Source organism: Rhinolophus ferrumequinum, chromosome 25 (assembly GCF_004115265.2).
Source record: "Rhinolophus ferrumequinum isolate MPI-CBG mRhiFer1 chromosome 25, mRhiFer1_v1.p, whole genome shotgun sequence".
Taxonomy (NCBI): Eukaryota; Metazoa; Chordata; class Mammalia; order Chiroptera; family Rhinolophidae; genus Rhinolophus; species Rhinolophus ferrumequinum.
The window spans coordinates 1954662-1972716 of NC_046308.1; the positions used below are offsets into that span (position 1 = coordinate 1954662).

At 56.5% G+C, this 18055-nt stretch overlaps 1 protein-coding gene across 1 annotated transcript in view; it reads left to right on the plus strand.

The window, feature by feature from the left end:
- LOC117017899 (transmembrane protein 132D-like) overlaps positions 1-17342 on the plus strand; it is a 131158-nt gene extending 113816 nt beyond the window's left edge. Inside the window, exons 3-6 of the mRNA XM_033098581.1 lie at positions 5590-5795; positions 7852-8125; positions 9491-9682; positions 13029-17342. Of these exons, the coding sequence (XP_032954472.1) occupies positions 5590-5795; positions 7852-8125; positions 9491-9682; positions 13029-14183 (1827 nt within the window). The 3' untranslated portion in view covers positions 14184-17342. The remainder of the gene's footprint in view (positions 1-5589; positions 5796-7851; positions 8126-9490; positions 9683-13028) is intronic.
- Positions 17343-18055: the final 713 nt, after the last annotated feature.

Genomic DNA, 18055 nt, shown 5'->3' on the forward strand with positions numbered 1-18055 from the left:
AGCTACAGTGTAGACAAAGACAGCTTTCCCCTAGTTTGGCGGGACATTTAAACGTCAGAGCGCGGGGCTTTTTTCTGTAGTGTGGGACTGACCGGGACACTGCAGGACACTGAGTCCCGTGACCTGGGCCCACTAAACGTCAGTATGCCCTAATCTTTGCGACCAAAACAAACACTCCCATAAAAAACACTCCGATGCATGTGCCAAACACCCCTCGGGACGTTTTGCCCCTGGAGGCCCACGGCTCTGAGCGAGTGTCTAACCCCTAGGCCGTGCCCGGACACTGGCTCCTGCTGCGTCAGGCAGGCCACTGAGTGCCCACGCTGAGTCCACCTCTGTCCTGGTCCCGGTGACCAAAGGGAGGACGTAAGTGGAAGTTAGTGACACCCGCTGTCTGTCTCGGGTGGGCGAGTCGACAGCAGGGAACCTTCATTCCCAACGTCCTGGGGGTGCGGTGGGGCGGGCGCGGCGGAGCCTTACGTCCGTCCAGGTGGCCGGGGAGGAAAGGAGCCACTTCTGGGCGCCGCTCACATAGACTCATTTCTCTTCCACGCGGACGAGGAAGGGCCGAGCCTTCCTGTGTGCGGCTTTGGTCTCACCCTGACCTCCTGTCCCCTCCTCCACCTGATCAGCATAAAGTGACAATGCTGGGTCACCAGATGCCCCCTGTGGCCCATTCCCACACTGTGTAGCCATGTGAACTTGAGCAAATGTCCTGATCGCATCATGCCTCATTTTCCCTAGCTGTCCAGTGGGCATCGTAGTAATTCCTTCCCGACCCGGGAAACCCTCCGTGCAAGCTCTGCGTGTCACTGAGGTGTCAGGCGCCTGAGCTGCTGTCCCCTGAGCTCCCTGCTGGGCCCCAGGCGGTCAGCCTGGCCGTCTGCTCTTAAAACAGGAAAACAACCTCTGGGACTATATGGGGGGCTGCATCACCTGTCCAGCTGCCGTCACAGGACACCGCAGGCAGGGAGGCTCAAACAATTATTTCGTCACAGTGCTGGAGGCCGGAAGTCTGAGATCAACCTGTGGTCACAGCTGGTTTCTGCCAAGGCCTCCATCCCTCCCGCTGCGTCCTCACGTGTCTGTCCTCGGTGCAGGACTGTCCCAATGTCCTCCCAGCCTCACGGCCCCAGGGTAACTTCATCCGCTCTTCAAAGGCGCCATCTCCACATACACTCACATCTGAGGTCCTGGGAGCTGGGCCCTCGACATACGAACTGTGGGAGAGCACACAGTCAGCCTGTAACAGTGCAAGGGAGCACACAGTCAGCCCACAACAGGGCCATTTCACGCTCAAGCCACCTCTCTCTCCCTCCGCACATGCAGCGTCTGCATGGACCTGGGCCGTCGGCCTCGGGCCCCGGGGCACGTTCTGCCAGGGCCCCTCCCCTCTGTGTGACCATTTAAAACTTGTCTCCTGGCAGAAAAGTGTGTTTCACCTTAGCAGACCCCATGGAGCCTCCCAAGAAATCAGCCTAAAGCAGCGAGCTGGGTAAGTGCTCTCCCATTAGCTAGCCCGGTGTAGCATGTCCCTGATGGCGATGGGACACTGCGCCTCGGTTTGTCACTGGGAAAATGGGGTGACAGGACCTGCCTCCTTGACTCACTGGGAAGCTTTCAAATGGAATCAGGTGTGAGGGGCTTAGCAGGAGCCACGTGCACAGCTTAGCACTCTCTCCCCGACACCACTATATCCATGTAGCATTTAGTCCAGGATAAAAACCTATTCCTGAACGGTAATACCTCGTTGGTGAAACAGGCGCAAATGTTCCTTCAGGCTGCCCACTTTTGCCAAAGTCAAGGGGTGGAGGGAGCAGAATTTCAATATCCTTAGCTCTAGCTCTTTAAAAAAGGGAAGAGAAAAACATCAGAAGAACATAAATTGCACCATGGATGTTGGTGATATTTAAATAAGATTTATACTCACACCGCATTTAAACAGAAAAAAAAGGAAATGGCATTAAATTCACATAAGTGCCAGACTGCACACTCCGGAGTCAGAAATATTAGCTGTGGCCCCGTAACGGGTCCGCGCGGCGGCTGGAAATGGATATGAGAGGAGTTCGGGAGTTTTAATGCTTCATTCCCTCCAACCATCAGCATTGTAAAGTGGTAGTTAATAAATTATCTGACATGTACGGTTAGTCCTATTTTAACAAGAAGGAACAAACCGGTCTTGTCAGCGCCCCTGGACTGACACATTTCCCCAGGAACTTTGTAATGTCTAATCTCAGGCAGTGACGGGAGCTGGAGGGAAAGGCGGGTGTCAGGGGGCTGGAGGGGGCATTGCGCCCCATCTGGCTCCTGCGGGAATGCGCCCCAGCCTGTCTGTCCTGCCCAGGATGCAGCCTTGGGGGATTACCGTGTTTCCCCGAAAATAAGACCTAGCCGGACCATCATCTCTATTGCGTCTTTTGGAGGAAAAATTAATTTAAGACCCCGTCTTATTTTACTATAATATGAGACCCAGTCTTATGTTAATTTTTGCTCCAAAAGATACATTAGAGCTGATGGTCCGTCTAGGTCTTATTTTCGGGGAAATATAGCAAGCTGTGTCCCCAGGCTCACGTCCCCTGGAGCCCAGCCTGAGCCAGGTACCACATGCACGGACTTCATGAGGAAAGCCCTGGAAGTGACGACAGAAACACTTCTTCTCACGGTTCTAGGTCCCTGAGGGCTCCCAGGGAGGATCTGCTCCCTGCCTCCCCCAGGAGCCCGTGGCAGTGGTCATTCTGGACGGCGGCCACATCGTCCAGTGTCTGGTGGTTTCACATGGCCTTCCCCTCTTCTGTGGTCTCAAATTGGCCCCCGCCCCTGTATGTGGACATTGCGATTGCACCCTGCTAGTCCTGCATGCTCTCATCTCGAAGTCCTCGGGTGAACCACACCTGCTGTGTCAGGCTCCCTCCCGCCCCAGTGCCACGCGGGGCCTTTCACATCCTACCCCTTTCCTGCTTCCTCTGAATGGGCTCAAACGTATGTTTTTTAATCGGAGTATAGTTGTATATAATACACTGTTACATCAGCGGCTCAGTATTTGTGTATCTCACGTGTATGCAAACGCGATCGCCACAAGAAGCCTGGTACCCATCTGTCACCCTGCCAGGTGATTGCACAGTGTTGACTATGTCCCTGTGCTGTATGTCACTAGGAAGTGACAAGGGACAGAGAACTAGCAAGGCCACAGCTGCCGTAACTTGCAGCAGCCCCTCGGAGTCATAGCGTCACCAGAAAGAAGATGTCAGCCCCCTCCTCCCAGGCCAGAGTCCCCTCCATGCGAGAATGGCAGCAGGCCGGGCAGGTGGCACCGTGGACCCCAGGCCGGGACTCATGGGCAGCAGTGCCCCAGGCAGGTGTCGTGCCCGAAACCCCCCGGCTGACAGGCTTGGCAGCACCCTTTGACGTCCCACCGAAGCCTTTCCCGGCGACTTCAATCTTTGCCTTCTCCTCAAATCCTCAACTTCCCCCAAACCCTCCTCCAAGATGTAGCAGCAGGGCCAAGCGCACGTCACTCCTCCCTGATTTTCGTAGAGTCATTGCCTAGTGTGTCAGTCATTAGAAAGTCCTTAGCATCAGGACGGGAGGCCCCAGGCCCTGCCTGTCTGTAACAGCGACCTCTCGCCTGGGACCCCGTGACGTTCCAGCTCATGTGGTGTTGGCCAGAGGGAGGACCCTCCTTCTGCTGCCTCCTTGCTGCCGGCCTTCCTGTGTCGTCCGCAGCGGCCCAGCCAACGCCCGTCCTTTGCTGCGTTCTTTATTTAACAGAGTGATCAGAACAGGTCACTCTGCAGCTCTGAGAGCAGCCTGGTTACAATGCGGTAACAGGGAACCCGAAATACCAGTGACTTAAAACAAGCAAGGCTGCTTGTCACCCAGGCCACCTGCCCTCCCAGCATTGTGCGGGCTCCCCTTGTCACGGGCACTCGGGACCCAGGGTGACAGGGCAGCCACCATCGGCAACACCGCCGGGGGGCTCTGGAAGGACAGGGAGCTCTGCAAGGTCCCTTATTGGAAAGTCAGTGTTCCCGAGAGAGGGTGACAGGTGTCACTCCTGCTCCCAACTCATTGTCAAGATGCTTATTTTCTGTCCAGCAGCAAGCGAGCTGCAGGACAGCCTGCCGTGGGCCTGAAGAAGGACCAGACGTTGTCGGCAGACAGGTCTCTGGAGGCCTCTGTGGAGCGTGTGGACCCTGCCGTGGAAGGGGCACCCGGCAGCCGTGGGGGCTCCAGTCCTCTGCCGAGCACCGCTGTCCCCTACTCAACCTCCGACCCGACCCTGTAACCAAGCTCTAGCTCCCACCTTGTCTTACTACCTCGAGGAAGAACCGCTGAGTTTAAAACCAAAACACATATGAGACTCAGTCTTCCATTGGCCACTGTCTCAGCACAGCAGGCCTGTGCTTCCCTCGTCCCGGAGAACGTGGTCGCCACGCTTGCCCGATGCCGTCTCCTTTCCTCAGAACACCCCACTTGGCAGGAGGGCCCAGAAACTTAAATTCAAGAAACAGCCTGCTGCCCTGAAAACAGGTCTTATCAGTCAGCCGGCCCTCCTTGCCCGCCTCTCTCTGCGTCTCTGACAATTCAGCCTGACGCAGAGTTGGAAGACTTGAAAGAGAAAAGCCTAAGTGTAAAGTCTGACTGGCCCTGGAGCCAGGAGAGCTGAGACTACAGCCGTAATGGAGCCACCAAAGCTGCCCCGTCGGCTTTGCCAGTCAGACTCTGGTGCCCGTGCTGTGGGCACACAGCTGGGAGGAGAGCCCGCAGGCTCCCCGATGTGCAGGCCCTCGTCCCCTTCACTTGTGGGGGACCCCGGACGCCCGTCTCCGTGCCCCTTGCTGTGCTCAGTGTCCCCACTGCCTGGCCGTGGGTGGAGATAAAAGGGACTTTGCTGGAAATGCTTTATCTGATGTTTGAACCGCCTAGTGGTTTCCGCTTTGCTTTTCTCACGCCCTCTCCCTGGGTGCTGGGGGCGGTGCTCCTCCTTTACGGAGACAGGCTGCCAGGACCCCGGGTGGGATGGCACAGCTGCCCAGAGGACGGTGGTGCAGGCTGGCGTGGGGTCTGGGCTCTGCCGCCTTCCAGCCCTGCGTCCCACGGAAATGTCCCTTGTCACTTACCGTCTCGGGCCTCAGGTGATCCTCCTGAAATGCAGACAGTAACGGCCTTGCCTGTTGCGTGTCCTGAGGACTGACTGAGAGCAAGTGTGTGACCTGCTCAGTGAGCTGGAGGGGCGCCCCTTCCCTCCCTGCAGAGCCCAGCCAGCCGAGCCCCAGTCTCGTGGCCCTGTCCTTGTCTGTTGTCACCTGGGGCTGCTGACATAAAGCACCGCTTACCCGCTGGCTAAGGACAACATGTGTTTATCATCCCATGGTTCTAGAAGCCAGACGTCCCCAATCAGTGTCAGTGGCCGGAAGTCCCGGTGTGAGCAGGGACTTCCAGAGTCCCTTCCAGAGTCCCCAGACAGAAACCTTCCTCGTCACACGAGTGACCCCAAAACAGCCAGGGGGCTTCCCTCTCCCCTGGTCCTCCCGCTGCTCCTTTGGCTGCGGGATTTGACGCAAACTCCGTGTCTCGCCCTCTGCACAGGTGTCCGACCGCTGCGACTTCGTGTTTGTCAACGGGAAGGAAATGAAGGGCAAGGTGGGCGTGGTCGTGAACTTCAGCTACCAGCACCTCAGCCGCCCCCTGGAGATGACGGTGTGGGCCCCACGGCTCCCGCTGCAGATCGAGGTCACGGACGCCGAGCTGAACCAGGTCAAGGGCTGGAGAGTCCCCATCGTCCCCAACAAGAGGTGGGTGTGTGCATCCCAACCCCCCGTCATCCCCAACAAGAGATGGGTATGTGCGTCCCGACCCCCCCACCGTCCCCAAACAAGAGTTGGGTGTGTGCGTCCCCGACCCCCCAGAAATCCAGGTCAGGGTGCAGCAGCTCAAATGGCTGTTGGCAGGGTTGCCCATTGCAGGTGTGACCGGGTCCAGAGACCAGATGGTCGTCTAGGACTCAGTCTCCACCTCTCGGCTCTCGTTTGCTTCACGGGGCTGCATCCCTCAGGCTTTCCTTGTGAGCTTCCCGACTTTCATTCTGTCTTCTCTGCAATGCCACAGAAAGTACCTCTTCCCTCTCCCAATCATTCCCCACGAAAGCCCTGGAGTTAAGTCTTATCCCTCATCCAGGCACTGGAGCCAAAGTGACAGAATGCACGAGTGGCTGGTAGACTGCAGCCGCGGGTCCCCTGGCTGGAACCTGAGGAGCTAGAGGGTCAGGTGAGCCCTGCTGCCCCCTGTGGGCCGATACCAGGAGGGGAGAACAGGCCGTGGGAAAGTGCACACCTCGGGCCCACGGGAGACGTCGGGACGATGCTCCCAGAGCTGGGCGCCTCTCCTGCCCCCAGTCCAGGGGCGCTGGGCGCACTTTGCTGTGGGGACAGGAAGCCAGACGCGTGTCACTGTGCGTCTGCTGCATCACTGAGGGTGTGTCGGACGCCATAAGTCCCCATCGTCCACACCAGGCAAGCAGACGCACATCGTGGCAGAGGGTAGGAGCTCTGGGAGTTCAGACATTGTCATCTCAGAGGAGCCAAGGCTCAGGTACAAGCCACCTGTTGGAAGTCCCAAATGAGTGTGTGCAGAATTAGAGGAAGACGTTTCCCTGGGGTCTGTGAACTCAGCCGAGGGCAGAGCATTGGTGCTTCTCTTAGCGTCCTTGCCCTGGACAGCCACCGTGTGACCCGTGGGAGAGGGGTAGCTTCAAGGGATGAAGGCGTGGGTCCCACATGCAGCTGGACGATGGTTTCAGCAAGGGGCCCTTTCTGAACCACTAGGGTTTCCGGTGTTGCATTGGAGGGCGGAGTCAGGACTGATTCCTGATGCTGCTGAGAGCAGGTAACCGCGGGGAGAGACTCACAAAGAACTGGCTGAGCGTGATGCTGGCAGCTCAGGTGCTGTCACATCTGGCGGCAGACCTGATAGGAGAGGTGACCAGCTGTCCCGATGGACACTGCTGCGGGGGAGGGCTGACTGTACCCCGGGCATCAGGCGTGGAGGGGCAATGACCATCTGTCTGTCACCCGGGCGAACCGCATCTATCATCACCTGTCACCTCACCCTGAGTTAGGTCGTCACCTCCCGAGGGCCCCAGCAGGCATCCACGGCCCTGTTGTGTTAGTTACTTGTTGCTACACAATTCAGTGACTCACCCCCAAACTTAACAGCTTGAAAGAAGACCAGGTGGTACCTCTCACTGTCTCTGGATCGGGGAGGCAGGAGAGGCTTAGTGGGACCTCTGATGGGCTACAGTCCAGCTGGCGCCTGGACCTGCCCTCTCATCTCAGGCTCACTGGGGAAGGTCTGCGTCCGTGCTCCGTGGTTGGTGGCAGGTCTCAGCCCCTCACTGCCTGGGCCAGAGGCCACGCTCAGGTCTGGTCCTGTGGGCATCTCCTGAGGGCTGCGAGCAGCGTGGCGGCTTGCTTCCCCAGAGTGAGAAAGAGAGAAGAACCAAGGAAAGGGCACTGGGCTAGATAGAGGTCGGACCCTTTGAAAACCTCACCTTGGCAGTGACAGCCATACCTTTTCTATAATCTTTCGTTAGGAGAAATGACTAGGTCCAGCTCACAAAGTGGAGACCAGGTGTGGGGGTCACTGGGGCTCCTTAGAACTCTGCCCACGCCCCAATCCATTCCAGCTGGTCAGTACCCATGCCACACCCGGGTCCAGATTCTGAGTACCACCTGTGCGTCGGCCCGAGCCCACACCCGCCTGGCCTTGCGGCCCCTGCCATGCTTCGCGCACAGCCCCGGACCGTCTGGTCCACAAGTCAGCACCTGTTAAACTGACCTGACCCTTTGACAGGCCAGCTCGGGACAGCGAGGAAGAGGACGAGGACGAGCGGCGGGGACGGGGCTGTGCCCTCCAGTACCAGCACGCCATGGTGCGTGTGTTGACACAGTTTGTGGCTGAGGCAGCCGACGGCGGGGGCCACCTGGCCCACCTGCTGGGCTCAGACTGGCAGGTGGACATCACGGAGCTGGTGACAGACTTCATGCAGGTGGCTGAGCCCCGGATCGTCCGCCTGCACGGGGGCCAGGTGCTGGCTGGCCAGGAGCTCGGGATGACCACCATTCAGGTAAGACGCAGGACAAGGGCTCTCGCTGCTGCTCGTGAAGGATTGTGCGTGTCCAGCCAAACGTGTCTGCCCCGTGGACGAGACCTAGCAGACGCCACAGCTGACTAATGAGGTGAAAGCCCTCAGTTCCTGCCATCAGTCCAGAGGCTGTGCCAGCACTGCTGCCTGGAATCGTCACCACGGTGACCACTTGCTCTAAGGGCCAGTGGCCATGCCCAGAGGAAATGGCGTAGCGTTCAGAAATGGGGTGTTACGGACGGGGGCCGGGCACGCTCGGCCTGGGGGTGGGTCACCTACTCCTGAGCCCTTAGGACTCAGTGGGAATAAGTAAAGGTCACGTGTCCACTTCCTTCTGGGGACGCACATCTCACGCTCACTGCCATGCAAAGTGTTCTGCCCAGACTCGGAAACGGAAGGTGGCACCCGGATGACCAGGTTTAAGGAGCTCGGGGAAACTGGTGTCTTGAAAGACATCTTCATAGATATCACCAACACCTTGAAAAGAGAAATCGGTCCAAAAAGCAGGTGGAAGGAGGATGGAACCCATTTCATCCAGAAAGTTGAGGCTTCATAGGGAACAGCTCGTTGTTAACGTGGGGGAGGCGTGAAGAGACGGAGACGTGACCCCATAGACGTTCTTCAGAGGCGGGATTTCCTCGTCAGGGTCCAACCTTGAGTGTCACCTCCACTGCGCAGGCCATCACAGCTGCCCAGAGGAGGAGGGAGTTTTGGGGTACTCCTATCAGGGATGGAGGGAGCTTGAGCTTCACTGCTCAGTTTCCCCGAGTGTGGCGAGTGGGCTCCCAGGACACAAGGGACTATTTAGGTGGTACATGCACCAACAATGTCCCCTCTGCCACACATTGGTTATTGTGTGAGTAACATATAAATATCCACCTAGCATATCAAGCCCATTGTTCTTTGATGCTATGAAGTTTTTTTTTTTAACAAAGCATGTAAGTAAAATGAAAAATTTTCATCAAAAACTGCACTAATTGATAGTAGGGACCATCCATGCTGTAGAAGAATCATAAAGTCAGTCCTGATTTGTGAGAAAGTTCCTACTTCCTCTCGAGGACTTGGGGGACGCAAGGTGGGTAACGGCATTTGTGTTTGTGGTGGGGAGGCTGCCAAGTCCTACACCATCCACTCCTTGGCACCATCTTACTGTTACTTTAAGAAAACATTGTTTTCACAAGCAAGTACATCTTCTGGAAGAAAACGTTAGTGGGACAGACCTGTTTCTGTTGATTCTGGCTCATTTGTCGTCCTCTGCCCCACCCTGCAAGGGACATCACTTGTGCTATTGTGGAAATTGCTGGGACCTGGAAGGCTCTCCTTTGCCATGTTGGTTCTCCCTTTCAGATCCTGTCGCCTCTGTCGGATGCCATCTTGGCTGAAAAGACCATCACTGTGCTGGAAGAGAAAGTGACAATCACAGACCTTGGGGTCCAGCTGGTGACAGGGCTGTCACTCTCCTTGCAGCTCAGCCCAGGGAGCAACAGAGCCATCTTCGCCACAGCAGTGGCTCAGGAGCTTTTACAGAGGCCCAAACAGGTATGGAAGCAGAGCTTGGGACAGTGTAGGGTGGGCCACACACCAGGTGAGGTCCTACGCCAGGTGAGGTCACACACCAGGTGAGGTCCTATGCCAGGTAAGGTCATACAAAAGCTGTGGTTACACATCATGTGAGTCACATCAACCCAGTGGACTCGGGTCCCAGGTCGGGTGGGGTAGGTAATTCACTGGGTGGACTTGTGCATTGAGCAGGGTCACACACTGGGTGAGGTCACACATTAGATTAGGTGACACATCAGGGAAAGTCACTAGCCAGGGATCCCACCACACAGTGGGATCGCACATCAGCCAGGGATCCCACCACACAGTGGGATCGCACATCAGCCAGGGGTCCCGCCACACAGTGGGATCGCACATCAGCCAGGGGTCCCGCCACACAGTGGGATCGCACATCAGCCAGGGGTCCCGCCACACAGTGGGATCGCACATCAGCCAGGGGTCCCGCCACACAGTGGGATCGCACATCAGCCAGGGATCCCGCCACACAGTGGGATCGCACATCAGCCAGGGGTCCCGCCACACAGTGGGATCGCACATCGGGTCATCCATCTGGGACAGGGCTTGTGAAAAGCAGCCTGCTCTGCCTCCTGCTTCCTAGTTCTCCAAAATGGAGACACAAAACAAAACAAAACCAAACAAAGTGGTTGCAGTGAGTGAAGGGTGACAGGCCACCAGGAGCCAGAGAGCCTAGACACTCCGCACTGAGCATCACGCGAGGTGGCTCTGGGGCCCCTGTGCCATCACCTGCTCCGGCCATCCAGGCAGCTGTGGCCGGGACATGGCTGTGCCTCGCTGGGGAGTGGCAGGGCAGGATGGGCCAGACTCCAGGTGGTGTCCACAGCCTGCTGCTCGGTCCCTGCAAGCGAAACGGGGCGACGGGTCTAGGGTGACAGGAGGCTGGGGAGACTGCTGCCACACTGCCACTGTGTAGCTCAGGCCAGAAATACAGAACCTTGGTGACGTCACTCAGGCCTTCTTCCTCTTGATGGAAACGAGTGTGAGCTGACAGAGTGTGTGCTACGTGTGTGTGCATGCTCACGCGTGTGGTGTGTGTCGACACGTATGTGCTGGGTCTTGATACGATGGTTTCCAAACGCAGGGCACGGTGCACAGGGATTTGCAGATGTTGTGGGTCCCCTCCCCCTTAGAGGTGGGCAAACATTATTTCTTGGGAGGAACATGGAGATTTCAGTGAAAGCTGCTTACCAACCAGAGGCGGTGCTGTCAGGCTGGGCTTCTCTGAGCCCCAGGAAATGGGACCATCTGTCTTCCCGTGGGCCTGCTCAGGGGTCTTCCTGGCGGCTTCCCTCATCCATCAGGAAGCCCTCCTGGGAGCTGCCCCCTCAGCAAGTCCATTGCTGCCTTGGCCCCTCTTGTACCCACGGAGGCTGTGGCTGTGTCTGAGCAGGAAGCAGCTAAGACATACGTGCCCCAGGACACGCAGAGTGTCCTGTTTCCCTGCCCTGCCAGTGCTTCATGCCCCCTCACCTGTTAGGGGTTTGACTCTGCTCTTTGTACGCCGACGTTTGGATTAGAAAACATTGAAAGTGGATGATCCCAGGAACAGACGTGAACTCTTTTCAAAGGCAAACCTCCCTTCGCTCAGGACAGGATGCAAACAAGTGACAGATAGCAAAGGACAGACAGCCTGAGGCTCCCTCCTGTCTCCCCAGTGATGAAATGAGGTGAGTGCCAGTCGCCAGTCGGGAGTTAAGGAAGCGATAGGCACAGTTGGAAGGGGGGGGGCAAAGGGCTGACCCCTCCCCGCCCCGCAGAGCGGAGCCTGCTTCTCTGCGTTGGTGCCGTGGCCCTTGGGCCTGCGGGGAGCTTGGCTCAGTCACCCCAGTTTCAAGGAATCCACCGTGCATCTGAGTTTCCTGCTGCAGTGTCGTGGCGGCTGGGAAGAACCTGGGAAACCAGGACCGCGTCGCTGTCCCGGCAGCAGTTTCACCTGGCAGCTCGTGCGAGCCCACGCCGAGCATATGAGTATTTACTGGCTGAGCCGAGGGAGGAGTTGTTCTTCTTTGCACAGACTGGACACCACCCGAGGAACATTACTGCTGCCATGTCAGGGGCTCTTTGGTTGCAGGAAAGAGAAACCCACTAGAGCAATGTCCAAGAACACGGGATTTACTGTAGAGATGAGGCCCCAGCTGGAAGAACTGGAGGAGCGGGGGGCGAGCAGGCTCTGCCACCCCACTCTCTCCCTCCTGAGTCCCTTTGGTCTCATGGATTACGTTTCTGCTGACGCCCGGACCTTCGTGCTGCTCCATTGCCAGCATTCTATGCGCTCCCGCTCGCTCGTCTTCCCACGGCTGGCTGCTTCGGGCCCCCTTTCTGACTGCAGATGAGAGAGGCGCTGGTGGACGGGGTGCTCTCCCTGCAGCCGCCGTCCTGAAGCAGCTGGACAGGTCACGTGCCTCCTGGGCCTGCTCCTCACTCAGGCCTCGGGGAGAGGGCGGGAGGAGGGGCAGCAGGGGCCTGCCGAGCTCGGCCACGCGCGGTGGTGTCTTCACGAAGCTGAAGGCACCCACTAAATGGAGGGTATCTCCTTCCTCCACTGTGAGCGCCCTGGCCAGACGCATCCCCAGGGAAGTCGGTCTAAAACAACGAAGTTAGAGGTCGGTAGGTGGAAGACGGGCACCAACCTTGGCCACCCTTTGGCCTCCCAGTTTCTCCCAGTGGTGGGGTGGCTGGTGGGTGGGAGGCAGAGACTCTCCAAATCTGGTGCGTCTCCTCTGGCTGCTTTAGGTCCTTGTGTCCAAGCCAAGACTGCCCACAAGCTACAGTGGACCCACTTCTGTAGGCCCAGAGAAGGCGGAAGCAATGAACTCAAAGCCTGCAGCACCTCTGGCGTGTCCTTGCCTGGATTAGGGGCTTTGATCTGTGTCATGAGTCATACATGGGGACACGGCATTAAAGCATCTTAAAAATAATGCAATAAACAGTTTTCACTGCAGCGTGTAACACTTGTAACCAGTAATATGCTGTGACGTGTAATTTATTATTGTGCACACGTGGGTCTTGCACAGCCAAGACGGTTCGTTCAGCAGCCCGGGAAACAAAGCGAATCTTATTATGGGGTGTTTCTCGCTGGTGCTATTTTGTTACTGTCCCTTTAGTGTTGGGGTTTTCTTTTGGTTTTCCATCTTTATAGGAATGAATTTTCTTTCATTCCCATAGTACTTCTCATAGCTTATTTCTACACCACTGCAGAGTTTTGGCTTTGTTCTTCTGATATTGTTTCTGTTACAGTATCTCTTTTGCTGAGAGTTGGTGTCCGCGAGCTTTGGGGCCGTTCTGACTGACTTCTTTTCTTCAACAGGAAGCAGCCATCAGTTGCTGGGTCCAGTTCAGTGACGGCTCTGTCACGCCCTTGGACATTTACGACGGGAAAGACTTCTCCTTGACGGCCACCTCCTTGGATGAGAAGGTGGTCTCCATCCATCAGGACCCCAAATTCAAGTGGCCTCTAATCGCTGCTGAAAGCGAAGGACAGGGTGCTTTGGTGAAGGTGGAAATGGTCATCAGTGAATCGTGCCAGAAATCCAAGCGGAAGAGCGTGCTAGCCGTGGGGACAGCCAACATCAAAGTGAAGTTTGGCCAACACGATGCCAACCCCAACACCAGTGACAGCAGACACATGGGCACAGGAGCCCACCTGGAAAACAGCGTCCGTGACCGAAGACCTAAGAAGCCCCTGCAAGAGTGGCGGAGTCAAGAGGGACAGTTCTACAGCAGCTCTTCCACGGGCCTCACGGAAGGAAGAGGGTCCACCACAGAGAGGTCAACCTTCCAGAACAACAACGGCCGGGAAAGACTCTTAGATGATGGCAGCCGCCTGGATACCTTCCCAGCGCAGGCGGACGTCCCCCGAAGCCATGGGGAGGCGGACGAGGATGACCCCGCCCAGGCAGCCAAAGGCCTGAGCGACCTGGAGGTCGGCATGTACGCCCTGCTGGGCGTCTTCTGCCTGGCCATCCTGGTGTTCCTCATCAACTGTGTGACCTTTGCGTTGAAGTACAGGCATAAGCAGGTGCCCTTGGAAGAGCAGGAAGGTCTGAGTCACTCCCACGATTGGGTTGGGCTGACCCACCGGGCAGAACTGTTGGAGAATCACGTGAACTTGGTGTCGTCTCAGGATGAGCAAATCACCGCCGTGGACAGAGGCCTGGACTTCGAAGAGAGTAAGCGTCTCCTGCACACCAACTCCCCAAAGAGCATCAATGGGCCGCTGTTCCGATCTCCGGGACTTGCAGTCGTGGACGGGAAAGGTCAGAAGAGCGAGCCACCAACGTCCCCTACCTCAAAAAGGAAAAGAGTGAAATTCACCACCTTCACCACCGTCTCACCGGATGACGGGTGCCCCGCCGTGCATTCTATAGTGACCGGCGGTGAGGAAAACGCAAGCTGGGACCTGGACCCTGGGGAACGCAGAGAGCGACACAGCTACCTGGAGGGGTTACATGAAGGTGTGTAAGCAGGACATTCGCAGGCAGTGCTTCCCACTCACCTTTCGGCCTTTAATTTGGGGATGTGTGGCAATGGGGGAGGGGACAGGACAAGATTTGGAGAGCCCCAGAGAACGCCCCTGGCTCAGTGGGGAGGCCCGAGTCGGACCCATGCACTCATTCCAGCTTACAGTGTCTGGTCAATGTTAAGAGGTTTGTCCTGTGTGGCGAGATGTTTAGAACTTGGAAGAAAAATGGGTTCTGCATCCCTGGGCTTCTGAGAGCTTCCAACAAAGAGCAGTCCCTCTCTTTCTTTAAGCAACACGATTTGGGTGTTGTGAAGTCCACATGGTTCCAGTATTGAATACTGCAGACTATGGAAGAAAAGTGAAGGGGATCGATGGGGGACGTGTGTCCTTGGAACTGGAGCAGGTCGTCTTGCTGAGAGCGCCACCAGAGGCAGCGTGATTGTTCCCTATCATCGCCTGGGTGCTGGGTCAGAGCAGGCCCGGCTACTACAGCCCAGGCAGCTGCTCAGAAGGACGTAAAGGGAGCACGTGGAGACATGGGCCACACGTACCTTTGTAACTGGATGCCAAGAACAGACAAACAAACAGAAGCCCTCGTAGCGGTTCAGGGCAGGCCTCGGTGGAAACCAGGGGTGTGGGCCCAGAATCTCAATCAGGTTCAAAGCAGTGGGCTTTTTTTAGCAAGTTCACTATGTTGAAATCTGTACTCCCTACTGCGTCACCACCCTTCCACAGTCACTGGTCCTTGGGGGGTAGTGGGGGCAGTTTCCAGCGTTCACAAAGTCTTTGTGTCAGCTGCTAGGTGACGGCCATAGAGAAGCCCCACCAGGCGCCCTTCACACGTCCTTGGAAGAGGCTGGTCTTTGAGGGTAAAGAGGAGTCATGAGGAATTCAACACTGACAGACGCAGGGCCGTGCTTCTCTAGAAAGAAGACGGCCATTTGGCGGTGGGTCTGGCGACAGTCACGTTGGGTCTCCCATCCAGGGCTATTGACACAAAGGTGTGTCGTGTGCAGGGTAAGCAGAATCGGGGCTCTGGGTGTGTAAGGGTGGGTGTGGCACAACGTAAGGCCCCCACCTTGGAGAGAGGGACGGACCCGACGCACCAACGGATGGCGGTTCTATGCAAGCGTTTGGTTCTGGGCAGTCCTGAAAGGTTAACGCGGCTTGAACTCAGGATGGCCCGTGAATGTTCTCAAATCCCTCGGAGGCAAAGCCCAGAAACATGGAGGTGGAGGAAGAGGTGAGCAGAGTCACGCGTGGCCCGAGGCAGAGACCATGCCAGCCAGACCCTGAGAGACACAACTGAGGCCAGAGCTGCGAGAGGCACGGCTGTGGAATCAGGATCTCTCTCTCTCTCTCTCTCTCTCTCTCTCTCTCTCTCTCTCTCTCTCTCTGTCTGGGTTTTCCCCTGTGTCACTTTCTGTCTCTCTCTCCTCTAATTCTCTCTTTCTCTGGGTGTCCGTGTCTCTCCGTGTGTGTCTCCCTCCCTTTTCTCTCTCTGACTCTACATAAGCCTATGATTCAATCCCCCTTAACAACGTGGACAGCTTACCCTCCCGCCCTCAGCACGCTCCCCTCCAGCTGAGGCATTTCCCACTTGCCGGGGATATCTGTCGCCCTGTGCCCAGGTTTACTGACCCCGTCGGCTCGGGTGATGAGACTCACCCTCCCTGATGACACGCCTGTGCTTGCAGCGGCCTCCCTACTTCCCACTCGAGCCCACGAGCGGTCTGTTCCGTCCCACAGCCGCTGGACCCCTCAGTCTCTGTGCGAGCAGAAGGTACTGCAGATCATAAGGATGTAATCTGTATTTATAAACCTCCCGACTGTAAATATAAAGTTTGCCTTCAGCGTGTTTATGGCCATCCTTCGTCTTTCCACACGCTGACCCCCTTCTGAGGGGCTGGCGTCAACTGCAAATGGCTCTGCAAACGCTGTGGCTTTGGGTAAATGAACACACAGATGTAAGGATCCCAGCGCTATCCAATTACACCCTTACATCGTGTAACGCCGCTCTCTACTCTGAGACGATGTTGACACATGATGACAAAGTGCATTGTGCAGTAAGTGTCCCTCCTTCAGGACCTGAAAGGATTTGCAAATAAATCAACATGCAATTCTGCACTAAAAGCCCGCTGATGGATGGCAGCAAGCGAGAACTGCGGCAGGCGCGCGTAGATCCCAGCCTCCTTTCCGGCTGGAGCGAGGAAACCACCCTGGCCTTGCCTTGGATCTCACACGTCCTACATTCAGATGTCAACCTCCTGAGGCGTGTGTGTGCCTGTGGTAACTGGGCCGCGTTAAACACAGGCTGACCTTCAGAGTCCTCTAAAAATCCAATGCAGCACCGAGACGATTCCACAGAAAAAGCGAGTTGCATGAAATCGTGGGTGCATGCAAACGCCGTCAGGTGAAGGGTCGTTCATCTATTCGACTGGCATTTATTGAGCACCTACTATGTGCTAGGAAGTATTGCAAGCACTGGGATAGAGCAGTAAATATGGTAGGCCCATGCTTTCTCTCAAACACCTTACATCTCGTAGGGAGTGGGCGAGATGAGAGAAACAACGAACAATTTTCATACCATCGTAAGTTTTATAAAGGACACAGGTTACAGAACAGGCACAGAGTCAGTCAACATTTAGCGCGGTGCCCATTTTACCTAAAACAATCTAGATTTCTGTCTTCTCTTGAAAATTCAGCTGGATGCCCACACTTGGCCCCACCTGGGCATGGTGGGTTTGCTGTGGCCACGTCCAGGCAGGACGCGAGCTCCCCACGTAGCCACAGACCCCCACACCCAGATTGTTTCCGACAGAATGCAAGTGTCACTTACCGTCTATCTACCCCATCTCTTATAACAGGGAAATAATTTGCCCTTGTCATGTTTCTCCCCCAAAGTGCGGGAAACAGATACACACGGAGGGAGCTGTGTGTTCTCCAGACAATGAGGAACAAGTGTATTGCTTTATGGAAGAGGAACTATCCCTGTGTGTCTCCTGGGAAAATACAGAACGTCGTTGTCTGAGAAACGCAGCCTAGAGCGCCACGACCTCACAACCCTTCCTGCGATCTGTGTGCCCAGAACTGGAGAAAGAAATGACAAGAGAGTCTTAAGGAACTGACGTTGCAACAGGGTGTCTTTTGAATATGATTAAAGTGATGCTGCTTGTTTTCTCACACCTGGCCTGTCTCCTCATTCCCGCCACCTGTGGGGCCCCTCCAGGCAATGTGTTACCCCCTTGTTACCTCAGACCAGACCCCAAGCCAATGGAAACCTGCCCCCCAGTGAAAGCCATGGCTTCTCGTGGCCTCTCAGTGCCCAGACCTGAGCTGCCAACAACCCCTCCGTGGGTGTGAGTTTCCAGGGCAGCCGCAACAGCGCCCCACACACTGGGCGCGTGAACCCCAGATAGTTACCGTCTCTCCATCTGGAGGTGGGAAGTTCAAGGTCAGCTGCGGGCAGCCTGGCTCCTTCTGAGGCAGGGTCTGAGGGGCAGACCCTGCTCCTGGGGTCCCCCAGATTCTGGGGGTGACGTGATCTTCGGTGGTCTTGGGCCTGTACATGCTTCACCCCGACCTCTGCCTTCGTGCTCTCGTGGCGTTTTCCACATGGTGTGCTTATGTTTGCATCCAAGTTCTCCTTCGTGTAAGGACACCAGGCGTGTTGGATCAGGGGCCCACCCTACTCCAGTAGGACCCTGTCCTGACTGGTCACATCTGTAACGACCCTGGTTCCAAGTAAGGTCACATGTGGACTGGGGGTTAGGAGGGTGGGGAGTGGGGTGCAGGACGACCATAACAGTGGCCTCTGGCCAGAAGGTGTTGGGCAGCTAAACCTATGAGCAGACTGAGGGCAGCTGACCGCT